This window comes from Athene noctua, chromosome Z (genome assembly GCF_965140245.1).
Source record: "Athene noctua chromosome Z, bAthNoc1.hap1.1, whole genome shotgun sequence".
NCBI lineage: Eukaryota > Metazoa > Chordata > Aves > Strigiformes > Strigidae > Athene > Athene noctua.
This window is the reverse complement of record NC_134077.1, coordinates 1,280,096-1,302,500: the sequence shown is the minus strand read 5'-3', so window position 1 is coordinate 1,302,500 and position 22,405 is coordinate 1,280,096. Positions and strand designations below refer to the sequence as shown.

At 47.2% G+C, this 22,405-nt stretch overlaps 1 protein-coding gene across 22 annotated transcripts in view; it reads right to left on the bottom strand.

Moving 5' to 3' along the window:
* Nucleotides 1-22,405, bottom strand: part of TCF4 (transcription factor 4) — a 238,988-nt gene that overhangs the window by 140,716 nt on the left and 75,867 nt on the right. For 19 of the 22 annotated variants that reach the window (XR_012635482.1, XR_012635483.1, XM_074931270.1 and 16 more), the window contains 2 exons: nt 19,601-19,662; nt 17,113-17,209 (listed from right to left, as the gene is read on the bottom strand). The exons of the other annotated variants lie outside the window; for them this stretch is intronic. Coding sequence is in view for 17 of the 19 variants with exons in the window: in XM_074931270.1 (XP_074787371.1) it covers nt 17,113-17,209; nt 19,601-19,662 (159 nt within the window). In the remaining 2 variants the exon portion in view is untranslated. The remainder of the gene's footprint in view (nt 1-17,112; nt 17,210-19,600; nt 19,663-22,405) is intronic. 22 annotated transcript variants of the gene reach the window in all.

Genomic DNA, 22,405 nt, shown 5'->3' with positions numbered 1-22,405 from the left:
TTGTCTATAAATTCCGTAACGCTCGCACCCATCGTACCTATTAAGATTTTTCTAGTGCTATATAAAGAAAAAGAGTCAAGTTATGTTTTGAATGGGCTCCCTTCTCTACCAACGAACAGAATCCACACATTTGCATTAATAAATTTCTGTTTTCTGGCTCAAAAGAAACTGTGGTACAAAAAGCAGATGCGTATGTTGAATTCTTTCAAATTAAATTTCCAAAAGCTGAGCCTATTCTAGCTCTAGATCAAAGGCACTAAAACGCCATCTCCTCCCCTTTCCAGTATAATTACAGAGATTTCATTTCTTTTGTTACGCTGAGCACAACAGGTAAATCTCTAAAACCTGAGAAATAATGATGGGTTGCTGCTGCCGAGCCGGTGCGTGCCGCGGTGCACCTCCGCGGCGCACCCCTGCTGCTGCGGCTACCCGGGGATGGGAAATAGCTGCTTTATTCCTGGAGATTGCTTTTCCTGATGAGCCTCGTGCCAGAGCTGCCGAGAAGAGCGTAGCGGGTCACGCGTTGGATGCCGGCAGGCCGGGAGGAGGCCGGGGGCAGGGGAGAAGCAAAGCTTTTAACACCGATAAAATGCAAACTGGCAAGGGAGGGCAAGGGAGTCTTGCAAGTTCAGGTGTCAAAAAGTTATGAAAAGGTAGCAGTTTGCCACACGCGCCTGACGAAAGAAGCGCACAGTCCCAAAAGCACACAAGGGATACGCAGAGATAGTATTTTTCAAGAAAAATACCCCAGCCCTCTCACTCAGAGCCCGCCTGGGACGGTCCAGCGAGCGCAAGGCCGGGGCGCGTACGACAAGAAATTTCAGGACGTAGGCAAACCTCCCCGGGTCGGTTTGTGCTTGTGACCAACCCGCTAACCAGGACATTGATTCCAAATACCGCCACGTTTCTATTTTTAACTTCTGATAGGATCCGGCCCTAATGCTGGCCATTAACGCGGCCCTTGATTCTTTTCCCTGTAGGAGAACTTCTGCCATTCCTTTCCCATCTGGCCTTTGCTCAGCTCAGGGCTTGTGACCGCTTTCGTATTTGTCACCAGATCAAATAGCCTCGCCACGTCCCCCCAACCTTCCGAAGGGACCCTCTGCAATCCCGCCCTCCCCGCGGGAGGCAAACCTGCCTTTCCCCCTCTGAGCCAGGGAGTTCTCGACGTCGAGGCTGACGTTAGCTCCTCGCTCTGCCACCTTCTCTATTCCCGTATTATTCCTACGCCGTGTTAATAATCAATGAATCACCACCGAGGAAGGTAACCAAATAATGCAATAAACCGGCTCCACCCAGCCAATGCAACCGTACCAGAGAGATCATTATCTCTAAGGAAAGCCCGCGCAGACCCGGGTTCTCTGCACACCCACACCTGCAGGCAGCGCCTCCAGCCCCGCTCCCGCGGCCGAGCACGGGGGGACGAGCCCCCGGCGGGGTCCCCTCACGGTCAGGGTGAGGTTCATGCTTGGACTGGAGGATCTTCGAGGGCTTTTCCAAACTGAAATGATTGTGAGCTGCTGAGGGCAGGGGGGGAACCAACGCAGAGCACTTGCCTCTGCCGGGGTCTCTGCGGTGGGTAATGACAGGCAGCAAGGCAGAGGAGGAGGAGCAGCAGGCTCACGCTGTACTTAAAACCTGCAATTTAAGTGCCTTCAGGTAAAACTCTGAGCTCGCACTAACACAAAATCGCAAACTTGAGCAGGAGATCAGCATTACTACAGCCAGAATCCGGGCTTCTTGCACCTCATTTCTGGGTTTTGTTCCAGTCCTGCCTTTGATTGTCCTGTTGACCTTGGGGAAGTCGCAGCTTCTCTACCCTTCACTGAGCAAAATCCACTCAGCCCGGTACACCCGGAGCAGCCCACAGGGAAAGCAGCTCCTGCGCCCTCACCCCGACAGCGCAGCGAGGAGACCTTCAGGGGGCAAATCCCGGGGGGCTCTTTGCTCTCAGGGACATGTTTCACCTGACCTACGTACAGGATGAGAGAACATCAGCAAATAATCTCTCTCTGTCTCACCAGCGTGTTCGCCAGGCTTATTTCATGAACGCGAGTGCAATACTTTTCAGTCCTTAGAATTTTAATCTTCCTGGTATGCGTGTACATCAAAGCATCTGTGCATCAGGAGAGGATATGCGGACCAGGAAAATTTTCACAGCCAGCACATCCACCAAGGGACTCTGGGGCACAGGAAAAGAAATGAAGGCGGGGGGGCGGGGAGGAATTTATGAGAGAGAGGTTAAGGGAGAAGTTTGCAAATTAAAAAACAAATGTGAGAGCACAAGCAGAGCAGAAAAAAGGGGCTGAATTTATTTAATTCTTCTAAATTCAGAGAGGGCAACAACGAAGCATGAAAGGGAAAAAGAGAGAGGATGTGTTAAAGAAGGGCTGCGGAAAAAGTAGGAAAGAAGGAATGGACTCCGTATGCCTTTGTCCTTTTTTTTTTTCTTCTCTTTTTCTAGTTCCTTCCTTTCTTAGTTCTCAGCTTTCCTGACTCCTCTGTCCTTCATTATCCTTCTTCCTGTTATTTTGCTTAAAACTGGCAAAAATTACAAACTGCACAGGCGTTAAAACTGGCCTGAATTCCAAATATAAGCCCAAATCTAGGCCAGAGGTATATTTGGCAAATACAAATCCTTGCCAGATTTACACAGCTCTAATAATAAGGTGACAAGAACCGTGCACAGGATTACGGATGTGGCCTCACTCATCCCTTATAAAGTGCCAAAATAGTTTCCTTTGACTTTTATTCAACCTTTGCTCATGAATCTCAGACCATTAGCTTCAGGGTGGGTGGGTGGAAGGGACGGGGGGGGGAACCAAAACAACAAAACCCCCAAAAGAAAAACCAGACCTGTTTTGTATTTGGGTGAAGGTTTAAATGCGCTGGTTTCCATCAACCCGCAGCTCTGTCTCTCCCCATTAAACAGCAACACGAAGCTACGCAGAACGCGGAAGGGCCTCACCCTGCGGCCCCGCTCAGCCTCGCAACGGGACCCGGCGCCGGGAGCGGGCCCTTGGCTCCGCTGCCCTCTTCCCAGCTCAACCCCCGGCCCAGCCATGAAAGCCGGCCGCGGGTTCCTCTTCCCTTTGGTGCTCGGCCTAGTTTCTCTTCTGTTTAACGCATCAGAGCAGCAGCAGGTTCACGTTACCCTCCTTCCCTCCTTTTTCATCTCGGTAGCTGAATCAGAAAAGTCCTTTGAACGTTTTTAAAGCCTCCCCAAGATCCTCCCCATCACCCTTGTTCCTACCACGGGCCGGCTGCTCTCCATCTCCAGTCAGGAGAAGAGGGACATCCACTCGCCACTCCTTGGAATAATCTCCTGGCATCTGAACCACCAGTTTTTTTCCAACACTTCCACCAGCACATCTTTCCCTTCCTCCCCTTTTACTTTCACTCTCAGTTTAAGTCATTATTTAACTCTGCATTTTAAAATCTTGAAAGTGTTAAAAAAGCAAACGATAGCTCGCGAGCAGATTTTTATTACTACCCAGCGCTGTGCTCAAGTCAACAGGGCTCTGCGCTGTGGCAGGACTCCTCCTGCACGGATCCAAGCGCAGGACTGTGGCCAAAGCTGTATTTTATATTGCCTCTCTTTTAAGTGCAGCTTGCTCCCCTCAGTTTTGTATCATCAGCAAATCTCATTACATGATGGAAGAAATATGTGGACTCTTATGAGAGAACAAGTCTAGCTTCAAAGCCAAGTCCGTTCCCAACATGTTACAGGTGTGCACCACATGAGCAGGCACAGAAACTGCAACTGTTCGGGGTGTGATGACAGCTCCATATAATGTGATCAAAACCATTTCACATGTAAAAAAAAAATATCAAAGTCAGACAAAGAATAGTTCTGCCATACAAAGAGGTGAAACCTAGTCAAACAAAACACACCGAGGAGGACTGGCTATTTAAACGATGGAGTTAAACAAGACCCAGCTCATTCTGCCGTGCTTCGCCTATAAGCCTACCCAACAGCTCCTTACTCTCGCCTCGCTAACCTGCCATCCCCTCCCCAGCTTACCCCCAGAAAGGGGGGGCACGAAGGGAACTCCCCAGCTTGACCTAACAACAAGCACACTCTGCGCCGAGTAAAGCCAAGTACTCTGGATGGGATAAAACTCTCTTACTCTGTTCTGCAAAAAAACAGAAACAACTCAAGAGTGAATTTTCAAAACGTAGTCAAGAGAAGCTCCAAGATGCAAAGGCTGGAGCTCCGTTGCCTTGAATCCAACCACAACAAAAAGGCACAGAATATGTGTTAAGACGGCTGGAACTTTGGGTGTGTTATACATATGGGAATTCTTGTTTGTGGGCATGGAGAGTTGACTTTTGTATTAACAACAGAGGCCAAAGTGCCCCTATAATGAAACTCATCCTCAAGTGAACACCCCTAAGTCTAGCAGACCAACGTAACCTGGGCATGCTCTGTAGGAAAAAGGATATAATTTTATGTGGGATTTATTTCTGTAGCCATTCATGATCCAAAAGCGCTTGGTTTTCTGCAGTTTCCATCAACAGAAAGCCAGGATTCCAGTGAGTGGATTTAGGACGCTGACTAAACTGAGCACTAAGGATGCTATTTGGTCATGACCAGGAGAGCGGCAGGGAGCTCTAGGAATTGAAACACGGACAAGAGGAGGGCTACAGGCAAGAAGCTCAGCCTCTGGTTGCATTTGGGTGTTTCCGTCCACAAAAACGGGGATTATGAGAGAATTTATCACCTGTTCAGAGATTCCTCTGCAATCCCTTGCACCCCAAGAGATGTTACTGCAGAGGTTGGTGGGGAAACACAAGGCTACCGAAGCCAAAGCATGCTGCAATAAGCAGGCATGACCAAGTATTATCCAAATTACAGTGGATCTACGAGCTATTTTACTTTGCCAGCAGAAGTTGGGAGAAAATCCTTAAAAGGAAGGTCTAGTTAAGTTTAGGCTGAGCTCCATCAGCCTGCTAAACATACTTCCACTCCTTAGGTAGGGTCATCACCTCAGACACTGCCCGAGCGGGTGGGTGGAGGCACCAGAAGGTGTGTCCCCTCAGGGTGACCAGCAGGAGCAAAGCCCATTTCCAGTCTGTAGGTCAAGGGAGGAAGATGAGATGAAGGCACAACTGCCTCTCTGCTGGAACGTTTGCTCTGCAGCTGCAGAGATGAGAAACTAGCGGAGAAAATCTGCCAGCAACTGCATTTGGGAAGAGGGGGACAGAAGAAAGGGTTTGGTCTTCTGCAAAAGCCATAAAAGGTACTGGGGAGAAACTTCTCCCTGGGGGACGTGAAATCTTTTTTGATCTGGATTCTACCTCTAAAGTATTGCAAGGTTTAAAAAAAAAAAAAAAAAGTGTTTTGCTGAGTCAGCTCGGTATCCGAATGTTAAAGATCTCCTCTGCCAGATGGACAATCTAAGTTCACTTTCAGTTTCTGTTGCTTTTTTCACAATCCACCAAACATTGGTAAATTTTAATGGATGTTCTTCTAATGTATAGGCTGCAGAAGACCACGAGCCTTAAGTCCACAGCCCTGGCAACAGCTTAGCTCTGCTGTTAAATAATTCTACCCGTTCCCTCCCTCAGTTTTGACGTTTGCCTGTTTGATGGAAATCAAGCATCTCATTCTGCCTCTAGCTCCAGTGCCACTGCCTGCCAGACACTCAGACACCGCTCCTGTGAAGACAGCCAAGCCTAATGAGTACAAGAAACTAATGAATCTGGACCAGGAAGAGGCATGAGAACCTCTGATAGCTAATTTGTGAAAGCAAAAATGCCTCTGAAGAAACACGAGACTCGAGGATGAGACCGGGAAGACGACGGAGATGAAACTCCATTGTTACACTGAACACTTCAGTCATTCATAAAAGTGTGAAGCTTGCTCAAGTTCACTGAAGACTCTGCCAGCAACAGCATGATCGTTCCAGATCATTAAGAGGCTCAGAAAGAAGAGCATCAAAACTTTGGATATTAGATCTTCACAGACCCGGGTCCAGACTGGCTGAGCGTCAGCTCTGAACCTGAGCGTAAATGCAACGACAAAACGGAGGCGTGTATGGCCTGGCCTGACGTACTCCTACAGACCACCGAGATGAAAACATTCCAGCTGTGGGGCCTGAGGCATCTCGCCTTCAAATGTGAACCTCAGACCATGTGTATCAACCTCCCCGTCAGACGAAGAATAAGTTCGCTGGGGCAGAACTAGAAGGTATCGAGGATTTTCAGACACCGTATAGCAGAACCTGGAAACGCTTCACCCGCGTTTGCTATCTGCGATGGTTTCCTCAAAGGAAATTTCCTCCTGACCCGACAGAGCTTATGGACGGCCCCAGGTTCACTCTCCCTGCCATACAGGACGGTATGTTTTGTGGAGGCTGGACTCCTCATAGTAAAATGTAAGTACTTAAAATGATTTTCAAATAACTAGAAGAGAGTCACGCACAGAACTTGTCGATAAGGTCCTTACGGGACGCTGTGCTGCCGTGGTGAAACCCAGAGCTCCCCTCCCGGTTATCCCTGTGGGCACCTGAGGACACCAAGGAATGGAGGGGGGTTGGCTGGTTGGTTGGTTTCCTCCCCACAGACATAAAATAGTCCTTTCTCTTTTCTTATTTAAGAATTCTGTGATTGCTCCTCTATAGAGTTTAATCCATCTACTGATGTTCTCACCCACCGTGTGATCACCCATTCTGGAATAATCCCTATTTCCTTCAATATTTCTTGCCTCTCTCCTGGGAAATTTATATCTGATTCTGGCATCTGTTCCCCATCCTCTTTTGTGAACACTGAGGCGAAAAATCCATTTATTTTTTAGCAGTGTCTACATCATCTGTCAATAAATTACCCTTTCCATCTCTAAGAGGTCCTAAAATCTACTTTACTGACCTCCTCTTCTTTATGCATTGCAATAATCTTTCATGATTATTTATCTTAACCTCATGTACAGTTGTTCCCTTCTTTCTCTCTTTGCTTTCAGATTATTTTTTAACACTGAACCTCATTCCACACGTTCTCTGAACTTGATGTTTCATATCTTATATTCTTGCCTTCCTTTGGTACGATTACTTTTTGCTATGCTTGTTCTTCTACATTAGGATGTAAGTATGCTCTTCATCATATTATTTATTCCTAGCATGGCTGTGCAGAATACACTTGCTACGTTTATTTTTCAGTAGGTACCAATTCCCCTCAATGTTGCGTTACACGGCGCCACCTTGCCATTCCTAAAGTTTCACTAATTTGCTCAAGTTTCTTCTTTCCTCCATTTTTTTTGGTTATGTTTTTTCTAGCTGAAATAATGAATGATTAAGCAGATTCCAGCCACTGCACCAACTTCTACTGATGCCTACAAGCTTCTCCACTTAACAGTTCCTAAAACAAGGTCTCTCTTCAGATTTTCAGTTACCTTCCGGGTGCTGCTCCACATCCCAGGGGAGATTTGTAATCTGATTCCAAAACCAGTTTTGGCCGAATTTCTGGCTGTGAGATTTACATGAAAGTTAAAATTTAGGAAGAGAAAAAAAAATATTCTCCTAGAAGGTATATTTTGGAAAAACGGAATTTGCTGGCAACATGAACCAGAATCAGGCATCTTCAATTCTAGTGGCATGTAAAAAGGAAAATATAAAGAGTAGAAAGGATCTGTACTAGTTGATATAGATATTGTAATTAAAAGGTATTTAAGCAACAAATTCGAAGTGCTTGTAACTGAAGTCTTGGTCTGTTTAACATAGCTTCCTCACCAAGAATGAATTAAAACTGCTTTTCCCAGAGAATTCACACCCGTACATATATACACACGCACGCAACGCTACTCTTTTTAGTATTTAATCGTTGGCCTAATTTCTTCTTTATCGCATTTAGTCAGCACGTTCGTTTCCCAGACCCCTCCATCCCTTCTCATTCTGTACTCTTTTTAGAACTATTGTGAATATGCTCAAGACCACAATCACATAGTAAAAAGTTCGCAGACTGAAGAAACGTATCGGAGTACTCTGATTTCAGTTAAAAAGAAATATAATCTAATTAAAGTACTGATGGTTCCTGTTAAATGCATGCTCCATATCTTTTTATTTCACATGGTACAAGGATCAAAGCACGGACCCAGTATACCATCAGCCTTGTACAGTGTGAGAACTGGTGCTGCCCTTAATTCAGGCCATCTGGTAAGATGTATCTATTGGCATGATGCTGTAGAGAATTACTGTACCCTCCTGTCATACCCTTTTTATCATTTTCATTGGAACTGTTTTATATTTGATTTTGTATATTCTGTGCATCTGACCAAATGTGCTAAATCCAGAGCAGCACTAGAGGCTGAAGGCTGGGGACAAGAATAGAGGAGTCGTTACAGAAACTGTCAGAAGTAGTCTTGAGAAAGAGAATTAAAAATGTAACTACAGGAGTTATTTTTTTCCTTTCAGGCTATCACATCTTCCTACAGAAAGCAGTGATTATTTTCTCTCCTGGACATGTCCTTAGATAAGAGAGAAAAGCCTCAGAAGAAACCCATCAGGGAAACGCGGACGGCAGTTAGTCCTGACCAACAACACGCAGCCTAAGCCCAGCCTGTGCCTGAGCCTGAATGTAGTCTGGCGTTAAGGCTCAGCCAGCCCCGAGCCCAACGCTTGCAGCTTTATGGATTTTTATTTTGTAGGAGAATACACCAAGACCTAACAAAAGAAGTTGATCTTATTTCGCTAACGCCTCATCGACTTGGGATCTTTATAGGCTGGGAAGTTCAGACTTAAGGTATGTACGGGCTCAAAGTGATTATTAATTATCCAGCTAACTCGGCATTGTTTTACACATTCTGTGCCTTAACTAGAGAGCATAACAAAACCATTGTTTTTGCCTGTTTAACAGACCATGACTGGAGCAGCTATGTAAATGACCCAGTAATTCAACAAATTTGTTTTGTTTCACAGATTTTCCCACATGTATACTTTCCAGCTGTAATGCAAATCCATTCCACATCCAGGCCAGTCGTGTCCCCCCGCAGCACGCCGCTACCTTTAGGTGTGTGCTCACTGATTACGGGCCTGCAAACGACTTGGGACAGGGGGGAAAGAGGAAGATTTTAACTCATTTACAAACCCAGGGGGGTTTTTTTGGTGGTTTGGGGGTTTTTTTGGCTTTTTTTTTTTTTTTTTTTTTTAATTCCTATCAATGGTTTTCCTGATGGGGTAAGATTTTCTAGAAATTGAATTTTTTCCTCTCTATGAATATTTTAAGGAAGTCACTTAGAGGTTTTCTTTTAATGCTCAAACAGGTGTGAGCTCAAATACCCTCTGCCACTAATATCAGCTCAGCTGGAGAACAGCAGCAAAGGCTGATTTAAAAGACAAACTCCCTTCACCTGTATAAAGGGCAGAAGCTCATTAACCATTAAAGCACCTTCTGGATGGAACTTTAAAAGCCATTTCTCTATTAATGTGCTTCCAACGCTGAAAATGTGGGTCTCAAGCAGATAAAAACGGGGCCTGGGAGCTCTGTGCTGGTTGTGCTTTGGGTAGGTGAAGCCCGACAGGAGGTTTTTGGCCGCCTGCTTCACCCGGATCACCCATCACCGCCCAGTTTGAAGCCAGTGACTCCCCCCTGCACGCCCCCATTCCCACGCCAAGGCCACCCCAACGCAGGCTGGAAAACCTGCGGGTCTGCAGAAGGGCCTGCGGAACAGAGGGCTGGATTATTAGTATTATCAGGATTATTTCTGCCTCCGGGGAGGATAACTTCCGGCAAGATTTTGCAAACTTCCCATTTGTACTCCAACTACGGATCACATACATTTGCAGTTCAATGTAAATTTTTCCACGCAGCTCTAGTCCCCGCCGCGCTACGCAGAATGCAACCGTCGCACAAAATAACTTATTAAAAATGCTGGGGCTTGTTTAAGAACAAAACACAATGGAATGTAAACTTCACTGAAAACTATGTAGTACAAAATAATATTTCAATTCTTTGCTCAGTGTGCAGACATTAATTGCCACAGTCTACAGTTTCTATTTATACATCTGCTGCTCGTTCCCCAAATAAATGGAAATGTCCTTGTAATTTCTTTTCTTCAGGACTCTACGAGAGGCTGGGGCTGAGTGCTGAAGCTCAGAATCCTGACTGGCAGCACTCGCAAGACTGACTTGCTGCAAAATATATTAACTCCTGACTGGGAACTGTAACATGTTTATATCTACATCTACAAAATGCATCTCAGCACCGATTCCTTCTGTTAGTTTTGTGCAGAGGCAAGGGAGGGAAGAGAAGCAGCAGGCACGTTCCACAACAAGAAGGGAGACACGAGCCAGCGTTGTCTACAAAGCATTTTTAAGGCACCTTTCAAGGCCCCAGTTGACAGTAAATCGTGTGATTTTCATTGTGGTTATCTTAGAAAGCTGAAGCGCGACATCCAAGCTCCTCAGGTCTCAGCCTTGACACCCTGCATAGTTCAACTCAAACTGCTGCTCGGGGTTATCCAGAAGCACTTCTGCTTTGTTGTGCAGAAATGACTAAAAAAAAAAAAAAGGCTGGAGGAAATCCCATCCAGCTGTTCCTGGGTAAGGGGACGAAGGAACACAGAACCTTAACTTACATGTAAATTTAGATACGTGTCCATCATTGAGCAGAACAGACTGTCTGAAATCAGCTGCTGTTCTACAATTCAGTTCTTGGAGATGCATTTACAGTGCCCAGGTCTCAGAACACACAAGGCAGCACATTTATTTCCCAGACTAGTGCCGCTTTTAAAGTTTGGAGACTTCCAAAATGACGTATTTTGGTGGGTGAAACAGTTCTAGATTTGGCAAAACAACTCGACAGATTGCTTTTCCTGGATTGAGGTTGAAAACCCCATCTCAGATCTTCCCTTCTGGACTCACGTGGGGATGGGAAGAACAAAAGTTAGGTCGGTGGGCCCCTATATCCACGCAGCATGCACCAGGGTGGTTTTAAGGGGAGGTGAGTGAATTTGGAGGTGAATAAAAAAATAGAACCAAACAACCTGAGATGCCAGGTGCAGATTTGGAGGCACGACACCAAACCAGCCAAACAGCTCGACCTTGGCAGCTGAATTCAGGTCTTCAGACCTTTTCCTAAGCAGCCCTAAAGCTCCCCTCCAACAAGCTGGAGAGCACTGGCCTGCAAGAAGCAGTCCCGTGTGGTGGGACCCGTCTTCACAGAACCCTTCAGGTTGGAAAAGCCCCTCGGGATCATCGAGTCCAACCCTCAGCCCGACTCTACAAAGTTCTCCCCTACCCCACATCCCCCACAGCTCATCCCAACGGCCCTGAAACCCCCCCAGGGATGGGGACTGCCCCCTCCCTGGGCAGCCTGTTCCACTCTCGGACCACTCTTGCTGGGAAACATTTTCTCCTCCTGCCCAGCCTGACCCTCCCCTGGGGCAGTTTCCAGCCGTTCCCTCTTGTCCTGTCCCCGATCCCCTGGGAGCAGAGCCCAGCCCCAGCCTCTCTGCAATGTCCTGTCAGGAGCTGCAGAGAGGGATGAGGGCTCCCCTCAGCCTCCTCCTCCTCACACTGAACACTCCCAGCTCCTGCCCTGCCTCCTCACAGGATTGATTCTCCAAGCCCTTCACCTTCTCTAGCTCAGAGCTGGTATTTATAGAAATACCAACGCTGCTCGCAGACCCGGCACCTTTTCCACCCACAACCACAGGACCAAGCCAGAGGTCTTCTTGCAGCCCAGGCACACCACAGCTGAGCATCCTCCGGGGATGGGGCAGCCGCCCTGCTCAGTGAGGAGCTCAGATACCAGAGCCTAAACCCCCCTCAGCAGTCCTGGAGCTGGAGCCCTCCTGCATCCACCCCAAACAGCCTCATTTCCAGGAGAAACGAGGATGGGCAGGCCACTCCGACCATTTTCCAGGGGGCTGGGGAGCACCTGGGGGCTCAGCCGTGGGGAGAGGGCTCGACGGGATGACCCTCTCCGGCCACGCAGCGTCCGCGCAGGCGCTGGGTCGGGTCAGCTGCGCGAATGGAAAACACTTGAAATGAAAACTGGAGTCTGGGATTTCCAGTTCTTTGGTTTCCGAAGGCCGTTCCTGACCTTTTTACTTACTACACTCAGATTTTCTGTTGTTGAAACTCATCTTAGTTAATGCTGCAACTAGTCAGATTTTTCTGGAAAACACAGTTCTGCTTGTGATGGCTGAACATTCACCTTTGGCTGCTTTTTAAAAAAGTCGTCACGTGTTTCTTTCTGTGTATCACACAGAATTTACTTTTTTTTCCCAAATATAATAGTTGGTTTATTTGTTTTCTATCAACCATAAGTTGCCAGGCTGCTCCACACTGCGCTGCCCTGAAGAGGGCTTTAGAAACAATTAAAAAAAAAAGCAGACACCGCTAAGATAAGTGAGTGGCTACCGAGTGTGTGTTCCCACAACGTGGACGACCCACACGAAGCATCACAACCACCATTTCCCCAAATACTGGCATCTTTGGGTGCCACTGAACACAAGAACTGAGAGACCATCAAACCCTTTTGCATTTCAAATTTACAGCTGAAAAATTACCGGACAGTTTTTGACATTTCCCTCGTGGTTTCTCACGTACCTTCACTTCTCCAGCTGCAAAATGGGAACCAAAGCCACCTGACATAACAGAGGTGGTGTGAAAAAGAATTAATGTTCGTGATGTGCCAGACACTAACTGAGAAAATCAAAAATGTGCCAGGATGAAACGTAATCTCATTTTAGGAAATGTTGAAATCATTTCTGCAGAAGGTTAAAAAAATAATAATCAGGCTGAGTCAGATACACAGCATGGAAAATTTCATCCCAAATGTTTACAGTTTAGCAATTGAAAGCAAGGCCTTATAATGCTGTGTTGGGTAAACTTAACTAATCTGCAAAAATTCCAGTTCTACTTAGAATAACAGTAACAGAATCAAAGCTGTACGGATTAAAAGCAAACGCCACAGCAATACTCGTACGGAGACAAGTGCTATCATAGCATTGAAAATAATATTAAAAATTGGCACGTAGACGGGGTATCCGAGGAACTCAGGATGTTTTCCAGACAGTAATTCATCCCATCTCACAATATCCCTGCTAAACACACAGCGCACGCTCTTCAGACAGATCACTAGGCAGGCAGGTTGGATCACCAAGACGTTAGCCAACTTGCCACAGAGCGAGAGCCGAGCCGGGCTCCCCAGGAGCCCCGGGGACCAGCCCTGCCTCGGGGCACTGCTCAGCCACTCCACCCCTGAGAGGCAGCCACCAAAAGAACCACACTAAGAGGAAAACTGGGGCTTGGAGATTTTTTTAAAGGAAAAGGGAAGGAACCGGGGGGGAAAACATTTTGTTTGCGATACAAGTGCCAGTCTGGGCAAGGCACGTGCCGGCCCTCCCAGCAGCGGGTCAGGGACGGGCCGTGCAGGAGCCCAACCCGGGGCAGAGCTCTGGAGCAGACAGCCCGGAGGGAAGGCAGAGGAAGGCACTGGATCTGCTCTTCGCTTCGGGTTTAGCAATAGAAAGAGAAAATAAACACAGGCAAAGATTTTTGTCTTCACGTAGTAGATCACCCACCAACTCCTACAAGTGTTAAGAGATCTACGTTCAGTGGCCTTGGGTCCTCTTAAGAGAGTCTTAAAGCAACGGCGGACATTAAATGCTGCCTTCTAATTAGTAGTGTAGCAACTTTTTCACTAAGATATATAAAATCACTCCTGTGAACACCAGAAATATCACATGTGCAGGGGAGGAGAACGCAGACTGTCCATGCAACAACATAAGAAAAAACGCTTTTGATCTTTTCTATTCTCATTTTTACCACACTCAACCAACTGGGTTAAATCAGCTTTGTAAACCTCAGGGAAAGTTTTCTCCCACAGCAAGTTTCCCCCCCCATCCCCTCCGCTGTGCCTGCCTGTCCGGCGGGCTGGGGAGCCAAAGCCTTCACAATGCTTCACCTTGTGCGGCGTGCCGGGCTGAATTCAGGGTCGTTAGAGCACTTTGAAGCAATGCAAACCTAAATATTCCTGGTAGGCAAACGGAGGAGAGGAACTGAATTCTAATGAACCAGCAGCTGTCACAATATGACCACAGTAACCAAATCAAAATATCAACCACTAACCCAGATGAGATTCAAAGGTCACCACATAAGCCGGCAGCTTTCTTCAGCAGCGCCTGAAACCTCAATCTAATCCTTGCAGTGAAACGCTCCATCAAGCCGTAAGGGAGGTGAGAAGCAAGTTACTGCGCGTTGGTAAATGATCTGATGTACTAGCATGATACTCCAAGTAGTAGGATAAGAGATGTTCCCAAAGAACAAGCCTGGAAACGGGAGAGGAGATGGGAAGCGACACTTGATGGGCCACACCAGCTATCTGCCCCTGCCACGTGTCATCGCTGAGCCAAAAAACTACTCGTCAGATACTCTTAAGAAAACACCTAGCAGGGTGGTGGGACTCGGGACGCACACAAAGCAAGCTGTTTGAACACACGTGAGCAGTCTGAGTGAAGCACACAGTTCTGCACCTTCCCTCCGCTCCTCCCCACAGGCCTTGCTCCAGAGCCGCACGCACACGCTCCCTGCTACACACCGGCCACGTAAAAATGTAGTTTAAAAACAAATATCTGAAAAATAAAACGCAACATTTGTGGCTCACAGGTACGGGGTCAGTAACACCTATCCCCAATAACAACAAAGTCCTTCTTGCCTGGAAAACCGCCTCAAATGAGGAGCAACTCCATCCAAGTACACAGTATACACCAGTATAAAACCAGTTCAAATCAGATGATTGTCTGACTCTGTATCAGTTGCCAAGAGAAGAGCATGGAAAGAAAATTACAGCGTGACTCTGCATGTGCCAGCTGAGTAACACCCGTGTTTAGGGGCCCCTTTCCGTGGGGGAGTCCAGAGAAAGAGAAATGATAAAATACATGTGGAGTCAGAGGAGTCAGGAGCTGGCAGCCCAAGGAGACGGCACCGTGCACTGTTCGCCACCCCAACATTCAGATTTCTCCTCAAATCACAAACGCAGACATGACCAGCGGTCTTTGTTGGGGCAAGGCTTTACACGCACGGTCCTGGGAACCACAGAGGCCGTGTTGGGGGCCACAGAGACCACGGTGATGGCCACAGAGACCACAGTGATGGCCACAGAGACCACAGTGATGGCCACAGAGACCACGCTGGTGCCAGTCAGGGTTTCCATTCCCACATGGCACAGAAACAGCCCTCCCAGCCAAGGCCCTCCGAGGCGTTGGAGAGGAGGGAAACGTGCACACATCCCAACAGCCAACCCTCCTCCTCCTTCAGCCTAAAGCCCCGTGCCCAGGAGCGGAGAAAAACCAGGGAGTAAAGGGCTGCCCCGATAAGAAGAGCCCACTCTAATTAGCAGAGAATTGTAGTAAAGCACGATTGCAAACCCCCGCGGGAGGCAGCCGACGGCACACACATCACTGCGCAACAGCACCTTCCAAAAGCCGCTGGTCGCTCGCCACACGCTTGCACACGCATTAATCGCCGCGTGTAGGAACGTCACCGGTCTCCTCTGCAGCTCAAATTATCAAATCTCACAAAACCCACAAACTTTCAGGGCACCCCGGGAGCAGGCAGCACGCGGATGCTGCCGAGGGCTGGAGCAGACGCCTCCCGCTCGGGTCTGCGGGGCCACGACTGGGCCGGGCCAACCCTCCGACGGTGACAGGAGGGACCTCCCGGAAACATGAGCGTTTCCAAAGGTCCTCATCAGAGTATTCCACAGCTTAATTCTTTAACCGGGCGTCTCTGAATGTGTTTTTATAAAACAACTATTTCTTAAACCAAGCAAAACTTGTATTTTCACTAAGACCGGCAAAAACAATCAGAGTCAGGAAAGAGATTTTTCTGTAACCCAAGGGCAGGCAGAAGAGAGAGAGAGAGACTTTTAAGTTCTAAAGACTCAAATTAAAGGTTAAACTAGAAAGCACCACGCGGCCCAGTGGGTTTCACAGAAGTGTGTGGCTATTTGCAAAGTGTCTCTGCGCACTACCTAAGCCCCATGGCGTGAGTTAAGAAGGGAGTGTTGAAATTTCCATGCTTTTTTTGGCTTATATTAGACCCTTTAAAACTGTTGTAACCATGTTTTGTACGTGAATACATACAAATGACTACAAGCTCCAACATTGTCCCATATGTTAAACAACTCACAGATATTTCCCAATATTAAAAGACAAGGCATATTTTAGGGACGTATATTAGAGCTGAAGAATGATATATCGCAGTTACAGCTCCATGTTTTTTTTGGCTCGCGTTCAACCCTTTAAAGCAAAGCATTTGGTTAGTTCATTGACAACTGCAGAAGAAGGGTGTGCTCTTGGCCAAGCATAAGCATTACTAATATTTTTACATCATATATTTACTTTAACCAAACTCATTTATCAACCGTAATAAAGAAAGTAGCTATCATTCACTTACAAATAATTACAGCCTCTCTTCATACTGCTATGCTGTTTGCTGCTAAGCTAAATGATTATTCAGGGGTGTCAAAACCTTCTACCATGGGGTGTGGGGTGGAAGGAGGGTCCCTGCCAAACGCCCTGGGCAAAATCTCACTCCTCTAAAGCAGAAGAGGCTGCAAGTGCCCTCGCCTGAAATCCAGGAGCCTGCAGCTCACAGGTCCCAGCAGGCAGTGATCCATCAGGCTCCAAAACAAACAATGGCTCCAGTGTCCCTCACCAGTTATTTATCTGTTCCCTTTTGTGAACGTATATTTATCAGATTTTCAGAAATCCTTTTCTACTTTAAAAGTCCTGTTCAGAGCATGTCCTTATTTGCTCTGCCAACTGACCACTTCTCTGAAAACGAAAGGCTGAGCCTTAGGAAACAACCATTTAACTCTTTCAGCAAATACAGCAGCTCCTGCATCAAAAGCCCTATCCCTCTCACAGCAAGAAAACAGAGTCTGTTCGATAAACATCATCGACGTACATTCGCGGATTTGCATGATAGCTTAAAAAAAAAAAAAAAAAAAAAAATCAAACTAAAAATGCACGTTCCCACCCTTACGCCGAGGACAATCAACCCCCCAAAAAATAAGGATGAGGGATTTAAGCCCTCAGGATTTTATTTCTGGTTCACTTATTCCACTTTCAACAACGCGGTCAAGTTAGGAAATTTGATTTCTTACTTTGTATTCTGGAATTGACAAAAGGAGGAGAGAGATTGTCATGCGACCCAAGGTCTCTGCTCGCCATATGATCATAGTGAGTCCCATCTCCATAGTTCTGTTAACAAATCAGGAAAAAACACAATTTTACAAGTTTAAATGGCATTTTTTCACAACCTACAGGCCCGTATTTCCCTCCTAACTTTTAAGCCAGCTAGAAGAAATATTATTTCCTTTGCTGTTTTCCCCTATTGATTCTGCTGGAAGAGATATGTTCCAGAACATTTTTAAAGCTGTTTCAAATTTTTATTTCATTAGTAATTGACTTCACTTTGCTGTGTGGATAATCCTGAATGGGTGACTGAGATGAGGTCCTTGGAATTTCATGCAGGGCAATTCCGCATAAAGCCCTCTCAGCGTAGAAGTCTTCTTGCCCGTAACATGCCCAAGAATAGCAGAGAAATGCTCTTTTTAACGTTTTGCTTTTTCAAACTATTTTAATGTTGGAATTTGCTGTCTTAATCACCTCTCTGCTATATACGTGCATTGGACTATCAAAAAAAATTTCATTTTTTTTCACAGTGGGCGTGGAAGTTACTTCTCACTGCAAAAACCACCCCACGTACCACTCACCCTTTGTGCGTGCCATTCTGTGGGTGGCTAGCAAGGGGCAGCCACCCCCTCCTGCCCTGTCACCCCCCTCAGTACTCCTCCTCAGTACCCACAGAGTCAAGGACGTGTAAAATCCTTGCCAGGATCGGGCTCCTAATTTCCGAAACAGTCTTGGAGTAACCTTCTGCGTTCAGTCACTCGATCAGCAAAATCTTAAATTTAACTACAGATATTGCCCAAGCGCAGCGGTTATGTAATGTTTTGTTTCTTTGGTTCAGAAGAACTCACGAGAAACTAATTCTCTCAACGTGGAAATACCATCATCATTTCACAAAGGAGGAAAGAGGGAGGTCAGGCTGTTTGCAGAATAACACTGCAAGTTAATGCACAGGCTTGATTGAAACTCCAGAATTCTTCCCAGGCTTGTGCTCTTTTCTTTATATCTCAAAACTTAATTGTACACTCACATTCAAGTTTTTGCATGCATAAATAATTGTGTGTGCAAATTTAGAATTTACTTTTCAAAACATTTTTCCCTCGGAAGCAATACAAGTGTCAAGTAAAAAAAAGGGATAAAAATAAAACTGACAGATGTGAGCAGTAATGACGTAATGGATGCTAAGCAGGATGGAATAAGAAAAGGTGTCGGGCTTCCCTCCCTCGGCGGCAGGGCTGGGGTCCCCTCGCCACGCTCTAAGTGGGGGACCCCCCATCCATCCGCCAAGGGCAGGACCTGCCCCGAGGGGAAAGGACGGGCCGGAGATGAACAGGGCAACCACGTTTCTCCTCGCCAGACAGACACTGGAGGGCACGGAGCTCCCGGGAGCGCTGCTCGCCAGCCCCGATCCTTCACGTTAATTAGAAAACAATTAAAAAGCAATTTAAACAAACTGTTTAAATAAGGGCGTAAGTAAGAGCGAAGCCACTTTTTGCCCAGCCTAAGTGTACTTCATGCGTTTGCAGGAAGTAAATAGAAATAATCATCCTGGTGTTGACGCACCAGCCGTGCCAGGCCCCGGGGATGCCCTGGCTGTGGAGCGGGACCGGCGAGGCCCGTGCTGCTCTGCTGGAAACAGCATTTCCTCCCTCCCCGGGGAACCGCTTCTCGCTCCTGAGGTGCCTAAAAAATTGGGGTAACTGTCCCCAGCCACAAGGAGAAGGACTGAGCCCAGCTATCCCGCAAGCCCCAGGCCACGCCAAGCATCGCCGGGCTGGGGAGCGGCGGGGTGCCGGCCGTCCCCTGAGGGGGAGCGCACTCGGTGCCAGCTGTTGGGGACACACACACGTGCCAAAACCACCCGGCTTGTAGCCCCTGCCAGAGAAGGAGAGCTTGAAACCCCCCGGCCTGAGGCACGGAGCGGGTGAGTGGGAAGGGCAGGGACGCGGCGGGACAGCCCTGCCACGCTGGGACAGACCCGGCAGCCCCTCTCCAGCTTCGCTGCCCTGAGTGGGCCCTGGGGTGGCCACAGGTGGCCGGGGAGTGGCCAGCAAGCCCCCAGCACGGGGATAAGTTGAGGCCCTATCCTCAGGCTCGGTGACACCCACAAGCCCTAAAAATCCAACTGCGGGAAACAAAACATTCAGTAACATCATCTCTGCTCCACCTGCACTCTGAGTAGTGGCGGGGGTTGATAGGGCCTAGCGAGAAAAAATGGTTAATTAACATTCTCGCTACCTTTAGAAGTAGCAGAGCAGGTGCCAAATTCAATCACAGAATCGGGTTTAAATGTTCAAAAAAAAAAAGAAAAAAGAAAAAAGCAATTTTAAAGAGAAGACAGGCTACAGCCGACTTTGCATGCCCATTTTTCTACGCAATCAGGTGTAAAACTCGTATTTAAGATTGTAAATTTACATATGTAGGAAGTCTGGTTTGGGGAAAAAGATTAGATATACTTACCCTGGATGGACTAGGATGTCCTGCATTCCCCCAGGACCCTGAGCTAGTTCTGTCTTCTACATCTAGGGACAAAAAAGTTCTTTAGGCTTTATTGCAATAATTCTTTCCTTTTGTATAGGCACTTTTAAATTAATGTTTCAAATTAATCTCCTGTTGCCTTTAATTAAGAATCAGGCACAGGGCTACTACGATGGTAGTGGCTTCTGACCCACTGCTTAAATTAACTCATTTAAATTCACAGCAGAAATGAACCGGACCCTCAGGAACCTGAGGTTTGAACATAAAAATTACTTCAGCGGCTCAGTGTTTCTCGACACTTTAAAAAGTGACTGAGCTGTACCAGTTAAAAACCCATCAAAACCTCCAGCACAAAACCAGGTATTGTCAACCAGTAAAAATAAAACATGATGAAACCAGAGAAAACCTAGCAAGAAGGCAGATTTGGGGTAAATGTACCTCTCCCCACCTCACCTGGGCTTCTGCTGCAGAAAAGCATTTACGCACATTCTTGTACCTCCAGAAAAGCCCATTCCAACAGCCAAGCACGGAGGGGGCATTTCCCTCTTTTCCTCTATCATTTGATAGAAAATTACGGGGTGGGAGACACTCCAGGCAGCCCATTTTGGGGTGTTTTGACCCCTTTTCCCCCTCTGTTTGTGAGGGTGCCTCTAGGAACCACACGTGCTAGGCCGTGGCGGAACCTGCTGCTCGGGGTATGGACCAAAGCACCAGGACTCCTCCGAGCCCCTCCTGACTTCGCAACACCACGCAGGAGGGTCTCAGCCCCCATTTTCCTGGGGCGTTTATCTGCGCACCCAAGGGACAGCCTGGCAGTCACCCCGGGAGGGCGAGGTGGCCGGCGGTAGCCAGCCATGGCTTCCGTACGCAGGAGGCCAGCTGGACCGCAACCCTGCCTTTTCCCTGACAAAAACCAGGTCACGGGCACATTTTGCATATAAATGCTCTCTCCACATTTCACAATTCCCAGTATTTCTTTTCTGATGCAACTGTTTTTATTCCACTTTCCCCAAGTCTTTCCCAGTATTGTCAAATAATCCAGTTTATTGTTAAAACTTCCTCATGATGCTGAAAGCTCTTTCAAATGCAGAGGCTACAAAAAAATTTCAAAAAAGAGACCCACACAGTAGCTTCTTCCAATGTTACCCCAACCACACAGGGCTGTCCCTCTCGGGTCCCTCCCACCCAAGCAGCGACGTGACCCCCACCCTGGGCTGGCCACGCTACTCCTGAGGTCCGGGAGAACCCCCGAACTCGTCTCCGTGGGGTATCACCGACACCGACGGCAGAAGATCCTCACCAGCGCCCTCGAGTACGCGGGGACGCGCTGGCGCAACGCCTGCCGTCACAAAACCCCTTCCTGAAATGAGCTGGGAGTCTCCTGAGACTTTCCACTTGGCTAAAAACTTAATGGCTAAACATACCGCCCGTTCAGCGAGGCGCTCGCGCGCAGGTTTAATGGAAGCCGGTGAATAATTCCACTGAAATCACAGCCCGCTCTTGTGTTAATTCAAGTAAATGAGATCACTCATGCTTAACGTTAAGCACATCCTTTAGTACATTGATGGACCGGACCATACTGCTTAAATCCATTACTTTTTTTCCTTACAGTATGTTAAACATCAGGAAATGTGATTGACATTGATCTATAACAGTATTACTGCACATTTCGGTGCTATTTTCCAACTTACTCCTGTGTACCCACCCGCATTCTAATGAAATAATACTACTGCTTGCCTTCTGCCATGCACAAACAGTAGCATTAATCTAACTGGAAAAATACATATTTGTCTAGAGAAACTTTCTGCGAGCGCTGCTGAAGATGAGGCAGGCGAGCAGCTCCCTTTCCACCCGCATCGTGTCATCCAGACTTCTGGGATCGGTGGGAACTGCAGTTGTCTGAGAAGCAGATATGGCCATTAGCACTTTAAAATACGGGTGCTGTGACCAAATCTGGTTGATTTCCAAGATTATTTTTTTTTAAAAAAAGAAAAAAAAAATTTCCACAACCCACAACACAAAAAGCCCACACATTTGTATAGTTTAATACTTTCCCCCAATTACAATTCCTATTATCTCAATAACAGATGAACGTGTTAATAGCACAAGACACTCTTAGGTAAATATTTAATTAAGCTCCAGAAAAAGAAAGAAAATGTGTATCATTTACCTGACAGATCAGATCAACCATTCTATTAGGTTAATTAGGCATATTTTTAAAAATCATTTGTGTTATGTAACAGGCAATTAACTCTGTAGAGCCCCGATCCATTGCTTGCTAAAAACCAGTGGATATTATCCCGTTGGCTGTGATGAGCATCGTCCCACCCTCGAGCGCAGCTTCCAAAATCCACCCGCGTGCACAACAGCTCAACCCTCGGGAACAGCCCCCGGGGGACGGGGCGCCCACCTCCGGGGGGCGTGACAACCCCCGGACCCACAGGCTGGGCTCCAGCCCCGCAGACCCACTCGCGGGCGTGGAAAACAGAGGGTAAAGGACAGAGCCCAGAGCCCTGCTTTTGTGAACGTGGAGGTGTTATTCACCTAACTCCCTGCTAGAAACTTCATTTATTAATATACTGATTTTCTGTAAAAGTCCTATTATTTTAGGTTATTTATGTCACCAAGGCCCCTTACACTGGCTCATGGCACGATCTACGTTTACAGGCTTCCGTACTCTACATTTTTATTTATATTTTAAGAATACAGATGCTGTGGCCTTGGGCACTCTAAGGTGCCGCCTAAGGTCACCCTGTGCAGGGCTGCGTTCTGAGCCGTAACCCTCGC